The 22,937-nt window shown below is 39.8% G+C and overlaps 1 protein-coding gene across 1 annotated transcript in view; it reads right to left on the reverse strand.

Moving 5' to 3' along the window:
- The window catches only part of Adam18 (ADAM metallopeptidase domain 18), a 67,836-nt gene that overhangs the window by 41,616 nt on the left and 3,283 nt on the right, over window positions 1-22,937 (reverse strand). Inside the window, exons 3-9 of the mRNA XM_059245077.1 lie at window positions 15,450-15,505; window positions 13,193-13,271; window positions 12,643-12,719; window positions 8,024-8,192; window positions 4,122-4,187; window positions 689-760; window positions 326-492 (exon numbers count right to left, since the gene is read on the reverse strand). Coding sequence (XP_059101060.1) covers window positions 326-492; window positions 689-760; window positions 4,122-4,187; window positions 8,024-8,192; window positions 12,643-12,719; window positions 13,193-13,271; window positions 15,450-15,505 — 686 coding nt within the window. The remainder of the gene's footprint in view (window positions 1-325; window positions 493-688; window positions 761-4,121; window positions 4,188-8,023; window positions 8,193-12,642; window positions 12,720-13,192; window positions 13,272-15,449; window positions 15,506-22,937) is intronic.

Below are 22,937 nucleotides of genomic sequence, written 5' to 3' on the forward strand. Positions count from 1 at the left end.
TAGATTAGACTGACATATTCTTCAGCAAAGCTGATATCACATAAATTAATGAGATTCAGGATTTGTTAACATTAATTCTACTTTAAGTACAAAAATATGCCAATATAAAATTGACCATCATTGTTTTTATTTTTAAACTATCATACACATAGTATACATATATAAACTTCATAGTAAATGTATTTATATGTTATGCAATATGTATGTACACATATATATATAATCTTCAAAGTGTCCTACAGAAAACTGAAGAATATAATGAATGCAAAAATTGACCTTCGTGGAATTACTAATTTGTTAATTATGCAGAACACTGTCTACTTACACGAGTAAGTGTTTTATCTCATGGGACTGTAGGGTAAGATAGTCTCGTTTCCAGTCCAAAAATCTTTGTAAAATATCATTAGCATCTCCGTCAGTAGAAATTTGGTCTTTATCTGACCACAGCTCCAAAGAGGCTAACACAACAGTCAATTCCAGCTGAGTAAACATCTATGAATAGGATTTACAGTGTCTGTTTCAAAAATATCAACTCTTATATAAAAAAAAATACAGAAAGAAGTTCAGAGTATTGGGAACATTGAGCTAATAAAATATATTCAAGTCATTAATTTTCCATACTTTTAAATGCAAGTCATAGTCAATGTCTTTTTCATGAAATTAGAAATCTGAAAAACTAAAAACTTACTGTGTTGACAAGCCCAATAATCTGGAAAATTTTCTGTGTTACACCCAAAGTGTCAGATCCCATGTAATCATACTGAAATACAAATTTAACTGTTTTAGGATTTATTAAAATAATATGATAGTACATTTTTCAACAGCTGAATTATTTTAGTACTATAAGACAAGCATAATTTTATCAAGTATTTCTACATGGTGATATTTTTATTAAAGTTTTATTTTGCCAATTACAACTAAAATTTTATACTAATTATATTATAATAAAATCATATTTAACTTATATAAAATATAATGATTCATAATAAAACACTAAAATGATACTATATAATTATATAATAATTTTAAAAATAATAATTCTTATTAAAAACGATGACCCAAGAACACACTGGCATTTAGAACGGACTCAGTGTAAACTTCTAAGACTCTCAAGCAGAAAAGGTATAAAGTGAGAGGCACTAACACATCTCTGTGGATTCCACCCCATGATAACCAGAGCTCCACAGCTGGAAATTGCCTATGAAAACAGGGATCCAAGGACCTCTCAGTGCATGCTCCACAAATGAGGAAGAGAAAATACATGAGGAAACAGAAAAAACAACTGAAATTGGAAATAAGTCTGCAGCAGAAAAGATAAACATTATCACGATGTGGAGTGAAAATCTTGTCAAATGAACACGTTAATACAATCTGCTAAATAAAGTGGACCTCCTCCAGAGGGATGTGGACTCTGACTCTGGAGCTCATAAATTACCTCTGTTCCTGGGCATCATTAGCTGCATACGCTCAGCAACTCAGTCCAAACACTTCTGGGGGCCAGAGCTGTAGCCACAGTCTTCTCACCAGCCTGAGGCTAGAAGCCCCTGGCCAAATTCTCAACTTTCAATTGAAAAAAATATATGGACTTGTGTACTTAGGCTCTGTGAGCATGAGTACAAGGTATGAGTCATTCAACACATTTTTCTGGCCAACATTTCTGAAATCCTTCTTCACTATACTCTTCAAAAGATGTGAATTATGGTGGACCCTTCCAGTTGTTCTCTGGATCTGTACTCTTTTCTTTCAAACATATTTGTTGGAGGTTATTTGATCACACCGTGTGAGATGTCTCTGTTTTACCTCACCAGTCTAAGGCACCTTCTGATTGGTTTAATAAAAAGCTGGATGGCCAATAGCCAGGGAGGAGAGGATAGGCAGGACTTCTGGGCAGAGATAGGAACTCTGGGAAGCAAGGGATTCACCAGTGAGATGCAGAGGAAGTCAGACATAAGGTACTGAGGAGCAGTAATGAGCCACATGGCAGAAGATAGATTAATATAAATGGGTTAAGTTTTAAGAGCTAGTTGGGAACAAGCCTAAGCTAAGGTCAAGCTTTCATACTTAAAGAAGTCTTTGGGAGCTGGCAGTCTAAAGAAAGACTGGCTATACATATTTTTATTATTTGAGAATTTAATATTGTACATTTGAATCATATTTGCCCCCTACTTCTCCCCCTAACTCTTCCCAAATATACCCTATTCCCAACCCCTCAACTCTGTGTCTTCTCTTCCTTTATTTCTTTATCTTTCTTTAGTTTTCTTTTCTTTTTTATTTTTTTATAACCAATTTGTAGAGTCTAATTTGTATTTGCATAAGCAACCTACCAGGGGCCACATCTTGAAAAAAAAAAAACTGATTCTTTCTCTCCTAGAAGCCATCAACTGTCTATAGCTCCTCACTCAGGATGGGGACTCATAAGCCCCTTCTCAGTCCATACTAGAGTGTTGACTGGCTTGATCAGGTCTCATGAGATCATGAGAGCAATGCTTCTGTCCTGTCCAGAAATCCTTGTTTCGTTGCAGTCTTCTCTGATATGATATTTTCACTCTCTATCCTGTGACAGTCTGAGTCGTGTGTGTGTGTGTGTGTGTGTGTGTGTGTGTGTGATATGATATCCTATTTATGGCTGAGCATTGCACTGACCCTTGTTGGCTGCACTTTGATCAATTGTGAGTTTCTGTGTTAAATACTATCCACTCTACGAAGAAACCTCTCTGATGAGACTTGAGAGCGGCAGCGATCTCTGGATATAGAGATGTGAATTTAGAATGCGATTCGATACACAGCTCGCTTAGCAGAATAGCAACAGTGGGTTCGTCCCTGGGGCTGTGAATGCCCCAAACATGGGTTCTTAGCCAGACTTGCAATACTAGGGATGTGTTTTCTTTTCTCCTGTGGAGCAGGCCTTAAATTCAACTTTAAAAATAGTGGTTGGCTCTTCTATAACATGTATACCACTCTTGCACCCCTGGGCATGTTTTGCCACACTGGTCATTATGTAGTGGAGAGAGAACACAGTTAAGAAAAACTAGTGATGACCTTTTCCCCAGCCCCTTCCACTACTATGAAAAGCCATCAGGAAGAAGCTTCCTGGTCAATACTAACTCTATTGCTCTATGTCGTATGCCCAATATGTGTGCTGTCTTCAGTAATAAGGTCTCACATCGACTTCTGGTGGGCAACCAACAATTGCAATCGCCTATATTATTGTGGGGTCTCCAGGACACCTCTGACCAAGAATGCAAAAGGATATATTCCATACTTAGCACTAGGAAATTTATTTAACAACCTATGGATTCTAGGAGGAACATCATATCTTGTGTAGGGTAATTCCAATTAAACCTCTTTACATGAATAGGTAAATATGACACAGGTAAAACAGCAGTTTCCATATGGGATTTTAGTTATCTCTTCCATCATACTGTCCTCTGCCCTACATGCCCATCTCTCTGACCACTTTAAATTCCCTCCACATTACTGAATCTTAACTGATTCCATTTCTCATGCTGCACAAATTCTTCAGCATCTCCCAACTATACATGGGGGTGAAACACAAGCTCTTGCCTTAGGCTGAGATTCAGCTACCCGTTTGATCCTCCCACAAACCCACAATCCTGGAGTGATGGCTATATCCATTTCAGTTGCATCAACCCACCTATCACTCAACAAACAGAACAGCATATTTGAGAGACTCCTGATTTGGGCTTTTACCACTGTGTGCATCTGCTAAGACCTTAACTATTTATCTTAAAAAACCTTTGCTATGAACATTGAACAGTTACCACACTTTCCAGGATTGTACTATTTCATACTGTTTGTGTTAACATACACTACATCACAGTGTAATTCTCTTACTGTTTAGCTGTCTTTTCACAACTAAATTTTATAAAGCAGATGATATTGAATGAATAACAAACTAAAACACCTGTGAGCTCAAAGAAAACAAATCATTTCTGTCTCTAAGTTTTTCATTAAGAAGAAGGAAGGGAAAAGGAAGAAATGGAGGAGGGTACAAGAAATGAGGAGGTGAAGAGAAAAGAAAGGGAGATAGAAGAAGGAGAGAAGAGGAGGAGATAGGATAGAAGCGGGCAGGAAGGATACAAGAAGGGAGATTGACTTACCAAAGATTTCCCCACTATAATGTGTAGTTTTAGACTTTGAGGGAATAGTTGTGAGTGATTTTTGTCCTGGAAAACAACCCAAAATATTAATTAATTAATTAATTGCTAGTGTGTACCGAGCTTTCTAAAAGCAAAAGTTAACATGCAAGGAAGTCAGGGGAGACATACATAAAACCACAGTCAAGACCTAAATATGAAAGACTATTGCAAAACACAGCTTTCGCCTCAAAACATCCTTGGAATGAGAGGTTCCCTGTGAGGGCTTCCCCCTTAGAAGGAGAACTCCAGGCATTGGTGGTTTCCTTGAGCTCCTGAAAGGTTAGCCAATCCCAAGAGGTCTGCTCTAAATACCTATGTGACACGGAGTGATCTCAGTGGACTGTATTTATGAACATCTCTCTCTCTCTCTCTCTCTCTCTCTCTCTCTCTCTCTCTCTCTCTCTCTCTCTCTCTCTCTCTCTGTGTGTGTGTGTGTGTGTGTGTGTGTGTATGTGTGTGTGTGTAACAATTACAATTAAAAAATAAGAAGCCACGAATTCGAGGAATGGAAGAGGTAAAGGAGGAATTGGAAAAAGGAGAGGGAGGGAGAGAATGATGGAAACACATAAAAAGTTAAAAGCCCACAGGGAAGTTACCAGTTGGGAATGAGTCTTCACCCCATTCTCCCCATGTGTAGCTGGCACGTTCATTACTGTCACGTGGCCTTCTGCAGATCAAAACACGGTGATTTTTAAGAGAAGCCAGTAGGCCTTTTCTCTCTCCTATGGGTTGTGCCTTGGGCTCTAAATCATTTTCAAGTGTCTTTATTGTCAATAATGATGCAGTTATGGTTTTTTATGGTGTCAGATTTCATCTGTGGCTCATTTTATTTCCAATATAGATCGTGTAAATATATATTATCTTATATTGATATACAGTACCTATGTATCTACTTATCTTCTTGCTGGGTTTTTTTTTACAGTTATATGAAATTCATACATCACTTTCAGAGAAAATGCAATCCTTCCTATGCCAAATCTTACAGTCCATAATGAATAGTTTTTTCTCCATTTACTTAGTTCTTCATTAAATCAGCACCTTGCAGTTTGTGTGTACAGCATTTCTACACTTCCCCTGCTGTTTATAGGAGTGTGGTGGATTTTCATATGCCATCTAATATTCAGGAGGTGTGTATTTCCATCATTGGATTCAGGAGTATTGCATAATCCACCAAGCAATCCTTTATCATGATGGTTAGAGGGATGAAAGGCGATAGTCTTGAGTTTATCAAAATTTAACAAGAGGGCAATCAGTCTTGTGTCACTGAGTATCACCTTTGATTAGGTTTTCATGGATAGTATTTATCAAGGGCAAACTTCACTCTATTACAAGGTTGCTGAGTGTCTGCATCGAATGGACACCGAATTGTATTACCTTTTTTTACCACACAATGGATAAAATGTGGACTTTCTTCTATACCAGCTGGGTTGGTATTAACTTGGGTTACTTTTCTAATATTGGACCCAGTACCCACTTTTGAAATAAAAGGAGGTAAAAAACAATCCATTCTGCAGGGAAGCTTGTTACATTTAGGAAGTAGATAGCTCAAAAGCTTTAGGAAGTCCCTGAAACTGACCAGATTCATTAAATCTTTCCCTTCCATAAAGCCAGATGAGAGATACTCTCAGACCAGCCAAGTTGACTGGAAGAAGCAGAGACCAGCCTGTGTGGGAATGGTGTTTCTGAGAAATGCTGTTTAAACTTTGCCTTAAATTCAAACTGTTATCCGAATACTTTAAAGTCATTTATAACTATGTATTCACTCTGCTTATATATAACTTAATATATATGCAGAATATTGAGCTCTAAATATATATTAACAGATCTTTGAGAAAACCATTTTAATTCCTGTTCCTATGCTTTGGATGTCTCAATGTATCTTGCTCCCTGTTTTTCCTTTGCGACTTTTTTATGGCTCTGACTCAGCAATGCATATGTGTGGGGGAGGAAGACCATTTGGTGGGAGCAACGCCCCCTCCCCCCATAGGTTGGAAGCAACAAGTAGGTGGTAATAACCGATTGTGGCTGTGTGGGTTGTTCTGTGCCAGTAAGGCCAGAAAAACAATTGTGTCCCTTATGAGACTCCTGTAAAAGATTCAGACAGAAGTGCCTCACTCCTTTTCACTACTGCGCAGAACAAGACAAGCTAAAACTGTTCTGAATAAAGCAGGCCCATTCTTGGGCAAAGGGCACTGGGGGAGGTGCAGATGACCTAAGATGCCTGGGGGAGGTGCAGATGACCTAAGCTGCCTGGGGGAGGTGCAGACGACCTAACCTGCCTGGGGGAGGTGCAGACGACCTAACCTGCCTGGGGGAGGTGCAGATGACCTAACCTGCCTGGGGGAGGTGCAGACTACCTAAGCTGCCCGGAAGAGACGCCCTCTAACCTGAATTTCTTGGAGGAGCAGTGTGCTCCAGGCTTCCAGTCTTCCTTAGCTAGTGTTAGCCACCATGTAGTGTGGTGATATTTGAAGGCATCATTTCTGTTCCTGTAAATAGCCACTCACCCACAGTCCTGTAGGTGACCACAATAAAACACTGGTCTGCTAAGTTGGACTTTGACGGAATCTATATTTTGATCTGCCATTGATTTCCTACCTGGAGTGTTCAGATCTCCCCAGAAATAGTGTCATATGATACCAAAAAGTAGTACTACCCCCGAGTGGGTGGATCTTCCACTAGTTAGGATAATCCCCTGCAGACATGCCCAAATGCTAACTGAAATCTAGACAAACTCACTGAATCACCTTCCCCAGGTACCTGGAGGCTGTGTCAACTGGACAATTCAAACTAAGCATCATGGGTAATGTTCGGAGAATCAACTCTATCTAGGGAGGAATCTACCCTGGTACTGAGAGAAACAGAACTCTGTAATAGCGCATGGCCTGGACTCAGTGCCTGGCTTTAGGGGGTCCTGTCACAACCAGAAGTCTGGAAGCACAGCATACATAGGGTGGGTAACAATGTTGGAATCTTATAGACACTTCCATGTGCAGCTGGCTTGGAGGGTCCAGCCCCAAGTTACACTTTCTGAGCGATTGAGTTCAAAGAGGCAGAGAAACAAGGATGCAATTGTCATAAAACAAACTAGACTCCCATTCTCCGAACAGCTGACAGCCAAGACCATTCTCCCAAGACAATGTGATAAACGTCTGCTTCTTCTAATGGGAAGAAAGGGCTTTTCATTGGCAAGAGGCCTAAGGAACAAGTTTCCAAAGGCACAACAGCCAAGCAAACTTAAATTCTAGTGAAGTCACAAGTGTATCTCTATTCTCTTTATCTTTCTATATTGGCCCAGAGAAACTGCTCAGTATGTACCCATCTTACCGTCATGCTTGAGTGATGAACGAGGCAGAGCTCCCCAACTAAATTTCTTGTTTCTATGTAACTTAATATTTCCTAGGAAAGCTTATTAGTGAACCTATTTAAATCATAGTTTAATTGATGCCAAAGCTTACTAATATTTCTTTCCATCTTCAGTAATATAGAAATGATTGCCTATTTTAGAAAATATGTCCAATTAATATGTAAAGCTGCATAGGAAACATTGAAAGTACTTCCAGCAGGCTACTGAAAATAGTGGCTGTCCTTCCTTCATTGTCCAATAGTTTTCAATGCCAAACGTTTCCTTTGAAAAACACCAACATGAAAACGTTACGAATACATCATAAAGCAATACATGGGAAGTATAATACTAGGTGATCTTCCAGGTTATGTGAAATTTGAATGCTTTATGTCAAGGCATAGAAAAAAAAAGCTGTGAAATGTAGTATTTATGCTCATCAGCCTCGTCTCCCTGCATGACTGATGAACAACAGAAGTGATTCCCTGGTGTTCCCTGCCACCGGAACTCCTATGGTTACCTGTGCATTGGGATGACCTTTATTGAGCTGGTCCGTCTGCCAAATACGGCTGTAATTTTCTGCTAACACTGGAGTGTCATTTTTCAATTGATAAACTATGTGCTCAAATTTTGCTGAAGATTCCAGTGGTTCAATTCCATAGCTGATATTTTCCAACTGCAGGAATCCCCTGAATTCAGAAAGGCAATCATTATCAAAACCATGCACGGCACCCCCCTCAGCCAAGCTATCATCTGAAATGTGAGAAATAAGAAACCATAGTGAAACAAATGATTTTATGCATCCCCCCCCCATTTCTTTTTACAGGCACCACTGTTTTTAAAAACCACCATTATTGGTCTTAATTTTGAAGTATAGCTCAGGGTGGCCTCACACTTTGGATCCTCTCGCCTCAGCTACCAAGTGCTGAGATCACACACATATACTGCCCTATGCAGCACTGCACTCTTTTCAAAAGACAGTATCAGAATTCAAGATACATGGAGGTTCCCTAACAGTGGGACAAAATTAAAGTCCCCTTCATATGTTTCAGGGAATAAGAGGCATCAGCACAACACACAAAAAAGTTCTGTTCTGGTGAGAGGAGAGGGGAGCAGAGGAAAAAATGGAATCAGAAAGGAAACTTGGAGCAAAGCACAAAATCAAAGGCAACTTCAAGCTTGGCTGTCTGGTAGTGGGCAGAGCCCAGACCCAGAAAGCCCACCATGTTAGCACACAATGCTAACATGGCGCACACACATGTTAGCACACAATGCTAACATGGCACACACACATGTTAGCACACAAAGCTAACATGGCGCACACACATGTTAGCACACAAAGCTAACATGGCGCACACACATGTTAGCACACAATGCTAACATGGCGCACACACATGTTAGCACACAATGCTAACATGGCGCACACACATGTTAGCACACAATGCTAACACGGTGCACACATGTTAGCACACAAAGCTAACAACAGACCAGCAGGCCCAGTACAGGAGAAATCCTCCTTTCATATGAACTTTATATCCAACAAGAAGTACGGCCTGCCAGGGACGACTCCTTCAGATAACAAATTCCTTCTGTCTTTCAGCATCACTGAGGGCTATAACCAGGGACCATCTAGAGAAGGTACTACTGTTGGGGAACCATACTACTCTTTGGGTCAGGTAACAAGAAAAGGCAAAATCTGAGGCTCCTGGGGACACCTTGCCACAGTGACCGAGTGAAACACAAATATGAGAGACAGTCACAGACAGGAGAGATTCTGACACAATAGCAAAGGAAGTCTACAGATTCGGTGCAATCTCTATTTTTAAAAAATCTAAATCTTGGGGGAAAAATTCCTAAGAGTCATGGAGAAGGACAAAAGACTTGGATCATCCAAGTAATTGTGAGCAAATCTAGAAATCTTAAAGTATCAAAGTATTGAATTTCAAGTTACACTACAGAGCTATTAGTAACAGAACAGCATGCTATTGACAGATACATAGACCAGTGAGGTAGGACTGAGAACCCAGAAGTAAGCCCACACATCTATAGGTAACTGATTCCTGACAAAGAGGCCAACATCTTAGGCTAGAGGAAAGTCTGATCTCCTTATGAACACTGTTGGGAAAACTAGATATTCACAAGTAGAAGACTAATGTAGATCTCTCTATATATAGAATTCAACAAAAAATTGACCAGAGAACTTAACTTAAGAGCTGAAACTTTGAAAGTACTAGAAGAAAATACAAAGGAAACACTTCAAGAATAGGCATTGACAAAGACTTTGCTTAGAAAATATGAGTGTTGCCGGGCGGTGGTGGTACACGGCTTTAATCCCAGCACTCGGGAGGCAGAGCCAGGCGGATCTCTGTGAGTTCGAGGCCAGCCTGGATTACCAAGTGAATTCCAGGAAAGGCGCAAAACTACACAGAGAAACCCTGTCTCAAAAAACCAAAAAAAAAAAAAAAAAGAAAATATGAGTATTAAAAGTAAGATAGAATTAAACTAAAAATGTCTGCATAGCAAAGGATCAACAAAACAATAAAATGTCCTACAGACTCCTAGTCATTCATTTGTCCCACATCAGACAAGTACCAAAAAACTCAAAAAGTAAGAAAAAAAAGCAGTAACCAAGTCAATAAATGGGGGGAAAAAAGACATAAAAGTCACCTCTCGACATATGTTCAAGTGACCAGTAAATACATGGAAAAGTATTCAAGCTTGTTAGCCTTCAGAGAAATGCAAATCAAAACTACAAGGACTGGCAGGTTATTGAATGGGTAGAACACTTGGCTAGATACTCAAACTCTGGGAGAAAGAAAGGGAGAAATGCACTGAGATTCCTCCTGGCCCCAGTTAGAATGGCTGTGACCCAGAAAATCAAAAATAACAAATGCTGGCAGGGATGAGGGAAAAGAAACTTTACACATTGCTGGTTGAGATGTCAATCAGTATAGTCACTATGGAGAACAGTAAGAGTTCCTCAAAAAAAGAAGCAGCAAAGGACCCAACTTTTCCATTCCTGGGCAGGCACTTCCCACTATGGCGACAAAGTTCCTGAGAAAACCGTAGGCAGTGTCTTAGGTGGGGTTTCTATAGCTGTGAAGGGACACCATGACCACAGCAACTCTTATAAAAGAAAACATTTATTTGGGGCTGGCTTACAGTTTCAGAGGTTTAGACCATTATTATCATGGGTGACATGGTGGCGTGCAGGCAGACACGGTGCTGGAAAAGTAGCAGAGTGTCCTATATCTTGACATGCAGGCAACAGGAAATGGTCTGAAACACTGGACATGGCTTGAGCATATATGAGACCTCAAATCCCGCCTCTACCAGTGACATACTTCCTCCAACAAGGCCAAGCCTACTCCAACAAGGCCAAGCCTACTCCAACAAGGCCACATCTCCTAATAGTGCCATTCTTCTTGGGGGTCATTTTTTTTCAAACCACCACAGATGGGAAAGAGTCATGTTTCTCATGGTTTCAGAAATGCCAGCTCATGAGCACTTGGCCTTGCTTCTGAGCCTGTGGCCAGGTAAAACTTGATGGCTAAAGGAAGCATAAAAGAACAGTTGCTCAGTTCATGTCAGGCAGAACCCAAGGGGAGGGGAACAAGACAAACACTTCAAAGACACACTCCAGTGATCTAGTTCCTCCTCTTAAGCCCCTCCTCCTCAGAGGCCATTCCAGTATGAACTCATCATGGATTAATCCTTCAACAAGGTTAGTGTTCTTGTGGTCCAATCATCTCTTCATTGTGACACCACCTGGGGCTAGGCTTTCAACGCACAAGTTTGTGGATGAAGTGTCACAAGCAAACCACAGCCCACGGAAGGAAACAAAGTCGGGGTATGTAAAGAAAACCATGCTTTGTTACTGCAGCATTATTCACAGTAGCCAAGGCATGGAAATACATGGGTTAGCCTATGTATCTACAACAGATGGCTGCATAAAGAAAATAGGAGATCTGTACACAGCTGAGTATTACCTGGCCATAAAAATATCATGCCAACTACAGGAAATGGATGGAATTCAATGATAGCACACAAAAGCCAACTATGGATGAGGCAGAAAGTCAAGTATCAATGTCTCTTTCAGTGTGAGCTAGAAACAAGGGTTTAAGGGTGACTGAAATTAGTAGAGAGGCTACAAGGAGAGAGGTTACAGAGAAAAGGAAAGAGTGAAAGAGAAGAGAGGAGTCGGAGAGTAGAAACCATCAACCCACGGTGAGGAGCTGTATGGACATGTCACCATGAGATCAAATGAGACATACAGTTAATGTGTACTCCTATTTATAATCAAAACCACATGTTAAGGAAGGCAAAGTCTCAGAAACTCATAAGAAGTCCATGAGGAATGTTCTGTTGTTACAAGGCAAAAGTAAAGAAAAATAGGATGCAGAACAAACATCCAAAAAAGGCACTAACATGAAAAGGAGGTTGTGGAGAACCTCCTTCTCTGTTCTTGAGTCATCCACCCTTGATAAACTTTTCATGGTTCCCATAGTAATGAAGAAATCACTTATTGCTGTCCTTGGCCACTGAGGGGTCTTCTTTATTAGCTGCCTCATGCATGGCACTAAACTGATACCATATTGAATTGGCCTATTAGATTTAATAACCAATTAAGGCCATTTTCCATAGTTGAGATAATGACCAAAAAAAAAAGAAGCACTAGCCTTTAAAGCAGTGGTTCTCACCCTTCCTAATGCTTTGACCTTTGATACAGTTCCTCATGCTGTGATGACCCCAACCATAAAATCATTTCATTGCTACTTCTTAACTATAATTTTGCTACTGTTATGAATCATAATGTAAATATTTTTGGAGATAGAGGTTTGCCAAAGGGCTCAGAACCCATAGGTGAGAACCACTACATTAACGTGTTCTAAAGGTCTCATCTTCAAACCATCCCTTCCTGCCCAGCATTCTGGAAACACCTCCACTCAGGATGCCCTCAGCTGAGTTAGTTTGAGTGACAGCTTAGGTTCAGACATTAGCATGAATGAAAGGCCATTGGAAAGGAAACTTTCAGAGTTCCGCTGAAGGTTTCCCTGGATTTGCGTCTCCTTGTCATGGTCTCACTCTAAAGCATAGCCCACTGCGTTCACACACAATTACTCTCTAGGATGTTATTACCTGAGGCCAGAGCAGATGTTGAGTGTCACAGTGGAATTTGGAAATTTGTCAACATATCCTCGGTAATGGCAATGTGTCTGAAAAACAGACCACACAGGTGAAAATACAAATTCTTTTTTTTAACAACAACAACAACAACCAAAAAACTCTGTTAGCAAATATTTTAGAAGGCTCATGATAGCAAAAGATTTGATAATAGTAAATCATGAATTGTGTAGAATTTTTAATGCAAGCTCTCAGGAAATAAGATTTGGGGCACTTTCTTTACTTGTGGGTTTTCTCCATTTCTATATCTCTTTTCCATGATATGTACGTATATAGAAGTCATCCATATAACAGGTCACAGTTCCAAGGAGTGAAACATTTGAATTACTGTCAACATGGGGCTTGGGAAGTGGCGCCATGATAGGGTTTTCCTAGGATGTGCAAAGGCCCCAGTTCAGTCTCAGCAAGTAGAAACAATGTCTAAAAGGGATAAGTAGTCTAATTACACAGTACATCCCTTTCAACAAAATATAAGGTAACAAATACTAAGACATCTGATTCTTACCATTAAGTGTGAAGAGTCGGAATACAAAAATCCAGTTTCATTGTATGTGTGAACCAAAAAATCCTGGGATAAGAATGAGCTTCAAAAAAAAAGAAACCAACAGATAGAATTTAAGTCACCGTTTAAAATGAATATACACATTAATAAAACAATGTTAAGTGCAATGGATTCATATAAAGCATGGTTTCATTATGGTAATTTTAGTGTGGTATCATTGTTGATACTATTTTTTTAAAAAAAATGGTATATGGGCAGAGTCAGGAGAACTCAACACTGGACCAGCACTGTCAGGTATTTCTGTGTATGACGTCATTGAACAAATACTCACTAGTATGTCTACCACATGGCAGTCCCTCTTCTGGGCCCTGGAATATAGCCCTAAACAAAAGACAGTCAGAGTCATATATTGCTCTGTGACAATGAACAAGGCCTGGTTACTGTAGGGTGATTACACACAAGCATGTAGGATGCCATGGCACAGCTCCTGAAATAGATGACTAGGCACAAAGAACAAGCCAGACGGACTCGCCGGCAGAGCTGGGATGAAACGAAAGGGTCTTGAGCCAGACATGGGTGTGCATCTACGAAGAGCAGCAATGGGAACTGTGTTTGGAATAGAGTGTGCAGTGACAAGACAGGGAGACGGAGTCCCAGAGGCTGGGGTAAGTGAAGAGGAGCAGACACTTTAAGAAAGCTAAACTCAATACTGTGTTGAGAACAGTCTGCAAGGCAAATACATGGAAGCTGAGGCTAGTCAGAAGACTAACACCGCCACCCAGGCCATCCCTGAGGAAGTCCTGAATGATGAAATCATGGTGAAGTCTCATTTGGGCTTCAGTAACCCACTGGACCTTGGGGAAGGCAGAAGGAAGAGAGATGCCAAGGATATATTTTTCTTCGTTCTTAATCTTTCTTTCTTTCTTTCTTTCTTTCTTTCTTTCTTTCTTTCTTTCTTTCTTTCATTCTTTCTTTCTTTTTAAATTAGAAGAGATGACTTGCCATTTACCAAGCTGGTTATGAGGAATGCAGATTTGGGAAGAGCATCCAAGGTCCACTTTTAGCAAGTTAACAACAGGAATTGTAGCAAACATTTGATTATGAAATAAGTAGTGAATGAGCGCAGCATCCATTGCCATGGGATAAGGTACGGATATAAATTACAAACAGCCAACAGTCAGGGAATACACCGCTAGCCACAAGACTGAACCGAAACACTAGCTGACTGAATCCACATTAGACATTCATATCGTACCCTCAGATTGGGAGGGTGAGGAAGACTCTGAAAAGGCCGATGCAGAGAGAATGACCAGATCAGGAACACTGGTAAGAGTCAGACCAGGGCCAGGGGTGCGTGATATTCTCGAGTCCAGTGGAGAAAGCATTTTATGGAGAAGACATTGACCAGTTGTGCCAAATGCCATCAATTGATAGAGAATGAATGCCGAAATGAAGGGTAGAACGCAACCATGGTATTAAAAAAAACAAAACCCTGAAGAACAGTGATACTCTTATCAAAATTTCCCATCAGTTTTAGGGGAGTACATTATAGAAGAAGGAGAGGCCAGGGTTAGGTCAGCAGACATCATGAATGAAGATAACTTCCGTAGCCTTGTTCAGCCACAAAGCAAAAAGATGACGAGCAACAGCTGTTACACATCTGTGTTGATCCCCGAGGCTCTGAAGACACCACCTGATCCTTCTTAGAGGCAATGCTGGGAAAACATGACGACAGCATAGAAAGACTGATTGCTGCTTTGAGCTGTGGGTGGGGACAGAGCTGGACCAACATTAAAAGAGAACTTTTATTTAAGGGCAGAAGCATTACCGCACAGCACTGAGATTGCTGAAGCCAACAGGGGAGGTTTCTCATATGTAAAAATATTAAGGAAGGCTATTTTAAGTCACATAAATAGTAGGTGCATCATAAAATTGACCCTACTGGAATTTCCCAACATAGTCACTTGATTACTAACTGTATTTGATCTCAGAAATTCATGCAACTCACCATGCTTGGGTACAGGGAATCCTTAATTGAATATTTCCAAATACATAATTTATTTCTCAACTTAAAAATGTAAATCTGAAAATCAAATACAAGAGCCTCATAGACCTAATATTCAGGACCTAACAAATCCTAAACTGAAAAGTTGATTGACCATTATATTGCACTACTGAATTTAAATACTGCACATAAACTTTAAAAGAGCAAAAACTGGCACAGACATTTACTTTTTGCAAAAGAAAAAATACATCTTACTAGTTCCTGAGATGCAGAGAGTGGGGTTTCCCATCAATTGTAATGACATAAGTCACCTAAAATAGAGCAAATTGACAGATAATTTAGTAATGCAGACATATGCAATGGAAGACACTATTGTTCACTCAAGTTAGTAAAAATATCTCAGCACATTAAAAATGAACATATTCGGCCGGGCGGTGGTGGCGCACGCCTTTAATCCCAGCACTCGGGAGGCAGAGCCAGGTGGATCTCTGTGAGTTTGAGGCCAGCCTGGGCTACCAAGTGAGTTCCAGGAGAGGCGCAAAGCTACACAGAGAAACCCTGTCTCGAAAAACCAAAAAAAAAAAAAAAAAAAAAAATGAACATATTCTTTATTGCACTAATTAGTAAGATTTTAGGGTTGGCTGAGTTTGGAAGATTGTGATTTAGTGCGTTGATTGAAATGTTTAAAAAGGAATATATTTTGAAAAATATAATTTTAGCATTACTGATACTCTATCAATTTCTTTTATCTAGAAAATAAACATTTCTAATAAAAATAAGGAATGGTTGAGGGTTTATATTATATACCAAATATAATGAACTAATAAACAATTTATAAATACATGTATATTACATTATTCATATCTCAACTCTCAACATGTAAAACCACAAAGGGGTGGGAAAAAAAAACCTAAGAGGCTACACAGACAAGAAGCCCAGAGCAATACCACAGCCCAGGGGTGGGGCTCCAAATATCAGGAACTGAGCAATCACAGTGTTCATCCTCCTCCTCCATGTAATACAAAACCAAGCAAACTGGGTGTGTGTGTGTGCACGCGCGTGTGTGTGTGCGCGCGCCTGTGTGTGTGTGTGTGTGTGTGTGTGTGTGTGACTGCAGAGCCACTGTACATGTCTACAGATGCAGACATCAACCCAGCAACTCTCTTATAAGCTAAACCAACAGGACCTGTGAATTTGTAGGGGCCATTTTCTTTCAAACCACCACTACCCTTGCTATTTACCTATAAAAACAAACATTTTATACCAGCTCAAGAACACTGCTTGTTGCTTTATTTGCAGTAACCAAAAACTTGGACCCAACCAGAGTGCACTTCAGAAAGTTAACAGATTAGCAAACTGTGGTCCATCTAAAAATGCAACATTACTTAGCAATAGAAAGAAAGAAGCAATTATGCCACTGGAGGGCAGGATAGAATCTTGAATACATATTCTTAAGTGAAAGAAAGCATCTATACAGTCTATATACGGCACCAATATGACTGTAACACATTCAAGAAAAGGCAAAAACTAAAATGAGATGCGGCCATCAGGGGTTGCGTGTGTGTGTGTGTGTGTGTGTGTGTGTGTGTGTGTGTGTGTGTGTGTACACGATAATTTAGTGTACATATGTGTCATTATATATCTGTCCAAGTTGGCAGAATGTGTAGCACCAATGGGTTGACACCCGCACTCAAGACAGGATGTTCTCTGGCCAGAAGAGACTTGAGCAGTGTACTCTGATGGGAAGACAGAATGGAAATGGCCACAAGTCAGAGCTCAACAAGCCTCAAGCAAATAGGAAGTAAAAAGTGAAGAGAACTCAAGAAAATTTGAAACGACAAAAGCAATAAAATGATTTTTTTCCTGCATCTTCTGATTAAGTATTCCCCATTAAATCTAACTAATCAAATTAATGAACACACTGATTACTGGCATCAGAAATGAAATCAGTGATGCTGATACACATGCCAGAGACATCAAAGGGCAAACAGACAGCAGTACCTATGATTTGCATGAATAACTACAACTAAATTAAGTTAATTAATTACTACATCAATGGCACAACTCCATCAATATAGAATAGACAATTTTAAGAACTTTAACCCTATTATGGAAATTGAATGGTGATTAAAGAAAAATAGTGAATAGTTTTACTAGAAAACTGTATCAAAATTTTAAGAAGTAACAAAATGTTTACAAAAAATGAGTAAACACTCTCCAATTTATCTTATGAGAATAGTGTTATCCTAATACCCAGACCAAAGACTGGATTAAATAAAAGCTGCATGTGCCAGTGTCCTACACACACACACACACACACACACACACACACACACACACACACTTCCTTAACTAAACATTCACAAACAGAATTCACACTTTATAAACATGATCACACACCCTGACAAAGTGGAGTTGACTTCTTCAGGGGTGTACAGGTGGTTCATTATTTGAAAAATAATGAACATCATCAGTTCATACAAACAGGTACCAAATAAAAATCACACAAAATTGGTATAGAAAATGCATTTAGTAAAATTCAACACAATTCATGATAAAAAAAAAAACTCCCAGGAACATATGGATCCAGTAGATCTTCCTTAACTTTAAAGGAGCATTTTCTGGAAGGAGAGAAAACAACCCCACAGCTGATTTTATACATGATCTTGAAAGACCGTCCTTTTCTTCTGAGAACTGGAACATGCTAAGAAATTCTCAGTCCCACCTTTATTCAAACCAGTTCTAGAAGGGATTATTTAGATCAGTAATAATTCAAGAAAAAGAAATCAAAAGCCAAAATATTTCTACTCTCTAGATTAAAAAATAAGAAATAAAACTGTCACAAGGCGTGGTGGCATAGGCCTAGGCAGGAGGCTGTGGAGTTCAATCATCTCTTTTTTTTTTTTTTAAAGATTTATTTATTTATTAGGTATACCGCATGTATGACTGCAGGCCAGAAGAGGGGACCAGATCTCATTACAGATGGTTGTGAGCCACCATGTGGTTGCTGGGAATTGAACTCAGGACCTCTGGAAGAGCAGTCAGTGCTCTTAACCTCTGAGCCATCTCTCCAGCCCCTCAATCATCTCTTAAAGCAGTCCACACAGGACTTTCCATGAATGCTCACTGCAGTAATAAACAAACTCAAAGGCAGTCTAAAGGAGTGGAAATTTGAAGAAAGATGATTGTCTATGTGATGTTCCTAGCACGCATGCATACCACTAAAAGGGACTGTGACAATGAATACATAGCCACATTTTGATTGGCTCAAGAAGAGTGTTGGGATGTAGGAAGGAAGACGTGAACTCTCGGTGCAGCCCAGGATGAGCTGAGAGGGGCACACCATGCTTCTGTTATCTCATGCCCCAGTTGCAACCAACTTGGAACCAATAGGAACGTCTTTCAATTAGAAAAGGATAAAGAGGATCCTAGAGGCCCTCAATGCTGTGGCAAATACCACCATCACTTTGAATGGCGCATCCTCCAGTGCTGCGACAGGCCCCAGAGTCACCTGCACAGCTGTCTCATTATAGCCCAGGTGCCCTGACATGCAGCATCCTTGTGAGTCCAGAACGACTCTGTAAGTGTGCCCTGCTCTCAGGACCCGCAGAATAACCACGCACCCCTGTGGCAGCCTCACTAGCATGGCTGTCCCCGCCTTTGAGAAAGAAAACTATCCCAGCAGAACATCTGGATCTACAAAGGCCTCAACTGTCATGACATCTGTCCCACACGGAAACCAGGAGACTGTCCCACCTCTTGAGATCTGTACCTACTGACCAGAGCCTGAGCGGCTGGGGCAGTCCTCTTCCTTGGGGAGTGGAACCACTGGTCAACTGCTTGCCAAGCCCTGTAGTTCATGCCGCAAGTGTGCTGTGGTATTCTCAGTTTTTGCTGTCGTTATGTCCCACTTCACCGAGCCTAAGTTGCTGTTGTGTTAGGGTTTGGTTCAAATGTCCTGGTGTCCTAGTTTTCCACTGTGCTCTGTTGCTTCTCAGTCCCCAAAGTGACAAACCCATGTCTAGACCAAGAAGAAGGAAGATATTCAAACAAAATGGCAGCTAGGGTATGACTAATTGAGAGATGCTGACTGCCTGCCATGCAGGGGTCTTGGGCTGGGTCTCTAGCACTTTGAAAGGAGCAACAAAGATGTCCTCGATCAGTAATGACACACAGATCATTACGGATGACGGGGAACAATATATCATAAATTTAATATCTTATAAGAAATTTTCAAATTCCTAGACATGCATACCTTACCAAGATTAAATCTTGATGAAATTAAGAACCCTGAATAGAATGATAACAACAAATTGATTCAGTAATAAAGCATCCTGAGACCAATGAGACGGCTCTGTGGATAAAGCACTTCCTGTGCAGACCTCATCCAAACTCGGTCTTTGGAACCCATGTAAAGACAGAAGGACAGAACCAGCTCCTCCAAGTGGATCTCTGACCTTCACACATGTGATGTGGTATACATGCCTTCATAACACACACACACACACACACACACACACACACACACACACGATAAAAATATAATAAAAATAAATGTAAAGATTTCAGTGTCTGTTTTAGGGAGTAAGACTCAGCAAGTTAGGGTACCTGGCAACCAGAGTTCAATTCCCCAACCCTAAATAGTGGAAACAGTGGACCAACTCTTGTAAGTTGTACACACATGGGATGCACATGTACACACACACACACACACACACACAAAATAAAATATTTTAAAAGAATTTCATTAGTCAGATTTTTCCTTGTTATGACAAATATCTAAGAAAATTTAAAGGGAAGAATTATTTTTTTCTTCATGATGCCTGTGATGAATATTTCACTTCCAAATCATAATGTTCTTCCCATTAAAAAAGTATCAGACCAGATGCCTCACTGTTTCATCCTACCACACATCTGCAAAGTTTATGTAAATTCTTCTTAAATTATACCAAAAACTGAAACTGTTTCCAAAGGTATTGTCCAACTGAGAGTAACCATGATAATCAAACCAGACAACAGTGAGAAACAGAGACAGGGATAAAGGCACTACCAACCAAAACTCTGAATGAACATATGCGCAAAAATCCTAAAATATGCTGGCAAGGCATATCCAGCCACACATTTAAAAAGATTATTCATTATAATCAAACGTGATTTATCGCAGTGATGCAGGAATAGGTCAACATACCTAAATTAATAAATGAGACAAAGGTCAGATGAAAATACTTCATCACACCCATAAGTATAGAAAAGGCATGGCCAAAATTCTATATCCTTCCCAATAAACCAGAACAAACAAGATATGGAAAGAGTGCACATCAGCATATTCAGGACATAGATAGGGCTATGTATAATAATCCAACTGAGAAAATTGGGAATTGATCTACCTCAAGATCCAGCCATAGCACTCTTGGGCATATACCCAAGGAATGCTCAATCATACCACAAAGATACATGCTCAACTATGTTCATAGCAGCATTATTCGTAATAACCAGAACCTGGAAACAACCCAGATGCCCATCAACTGAAGAACGGATTAAGAAAATGTGGTACATATACACAATGGAGTACTACTCAGCAGAGAAAAACAATGCCATGATGAAATTTTCAGGCAAATGGGTGGAACTAGAAAGTATCATCCTGAGTGAGGTAACCCAGACTCAGAAGGACAAAAATGGTATACACTCACTTATAAGTGGATACTAGATATAAAGCAAATAACCATCAGACTACAACCCACAGATCCAGGGAGGCTACTTAGCAGGGGGACCCTAGGATGACTGTGGCTTATAATAAGTTTTGGTTTTGCCCAAGCACTGGGCAAGCTCTAGTGAAACATTTCACTATCAGGATAAAAATATGTACCATATCAAGCTGATGAAAGAATATGCTGGCTGTACTTTCAGGAGGGGAGGCTAAAAATCTTTTTAGATTATGGATTAGCCTATAGAAAAATGTCTGCTGTAAATAATCCAACTGAAGGCATTGTATTAACTGTGAAAACTTTGAAAAGATTTCTCTGTAAGGACTGGAACAAGATGAAGATGGTCACTTTTGTTATTTTTATTAAGTATTTGAAGTTCTAGCCAAAAAAATCAAACAAGAAAAAAATGCAAATCATCCAAATTGAAAAAGAAAAAAAAAGCAAATTGATTGAATATACAGATAGCAGTAAAAGATTCAATAAAAAATATCTGGTAGGAGAAATACATGAATTTTAATTTTAATTTTTTTCAGAATATAGAAATCAACATAGAAAATTCTAAAGCGTTATTGTACACAGGATGATTATCTTAAATGGCAATCAAAGAAGCAGTCCTATTTATGGTCTCTACAAAAAAATAAAATATCCCAGAAAGATTTAACCAATGGGATGGAAGAGCGAAAGGTATGAAACTTTAATGAAATATTTGAAGAGGGCACATAAACAGCAAGGCATCCCATGTTCATGCATTAGAAGAAGCAGTATTGTGCTAAACGAACATAGTATTCAAATGATTCCTGATGACTTGTCACTACACCTATAGTCGAGCATTTCTCAACTCACATCAGTCGATGACAGTTGACACAGAGACCCTCACCTGGTCCATATGCAGACCACAAGAGATGGAGTGCTCAGCCCTGAATGGAGCATACATGTCACATCCCTCTGCCAAGGTGAAGGGAGCTTCATGACAGAGGTGCAGGAGACTACACAAGAGCCACAGGGGTGGATCACATCGAGGAAATGGTGTGTTTCAGACACAAGAGGGCAGTTGCACACATGAACTCACAGCTATTGTAACAACATGCACAAGACCTGCACGCCAGTTCAAAAAACAAAACACCTTACACTAGATGACAAGTGGCATCTGGTAACGACTAGGTAAGAAAGAGCCATTTTGTTTTAATCATATGACCCCTGGGCAACATAAACTGGATTCAATAGGGAGAGGGGAAAAAAATAAAAAAGAAACCTCAGTGCTGAGTGGGAAGGAATGGGTGTAGTTGGTTGTTTTTTTTTTTTTTTTGCTCTTTGGCTCTTTTGGGGCCCATCATCTAGCTCCCAAATAAATCACACATGGAGGCTTATTATTAATTATGAATGCCTGGCCTTAGCTTGGCTTGTTTTTTTGCCAGCTTTTTTTTTTTTTTTTTTTTTAACTTAAATTATCCCATCTATCTTTCGCCTCCAGGCTTTTACCTTTCTTTCTTACTCTGAGGCTGCTTGTGTTGGCTGGCCCCTAGGACTCTCCTCTCCTTGTTCTCTTGCTCTTCTCTTTCCTCCCAGATTTCTCCTTCTGTTTATTCTCTCTGCCTGCCAGCCCCGCCTATCCTTTCTCCTGCCTTACTATTGGCCGTTCAGCTCTTTTTTTTTTTTAATCCATCAGCTGTTTTAGACAGGAAAAGTAACACAGCTTCACAGAATTAAACAAATGCAACATAAAAGAATGCAACATATCTTTGCATCATTAAACAAATGTTCTATAGCATAAACAAATGTAACACATCTTAAAATAATATTCTACAACAGATGGGAAAGTGGAAAGGATGGCTATGGGAAGAGTTGGGGGTAGATATGTAAGAAATTCTCAAAGAATTAATAAAAATATTATTAAAAAAGAAAATAATGTGAAAAGTGTATAACAGTGGGAAATACTAACTCTCTGGATGGACTGAGATAGCTTCGATGACCAAGAGGAACCTGAGCTTGAAATTAAAATTCAAGATACGGACCCCCGACCCCAGGGTTGGAGAGATTG

Source organism: Peromyscus eremicus, chromosome 17, assembly GCF_949786415.1.
Source record: "Peromyscus eremicus chromosome 17, PerEre_H2_v1, whole genome shotgun sequence".
NCBI lineage: Eukaryota > Metazoa > Chordata > Mammalia > Rodentia > Cricetidae > Peromyscus > Peromyscus eremicus.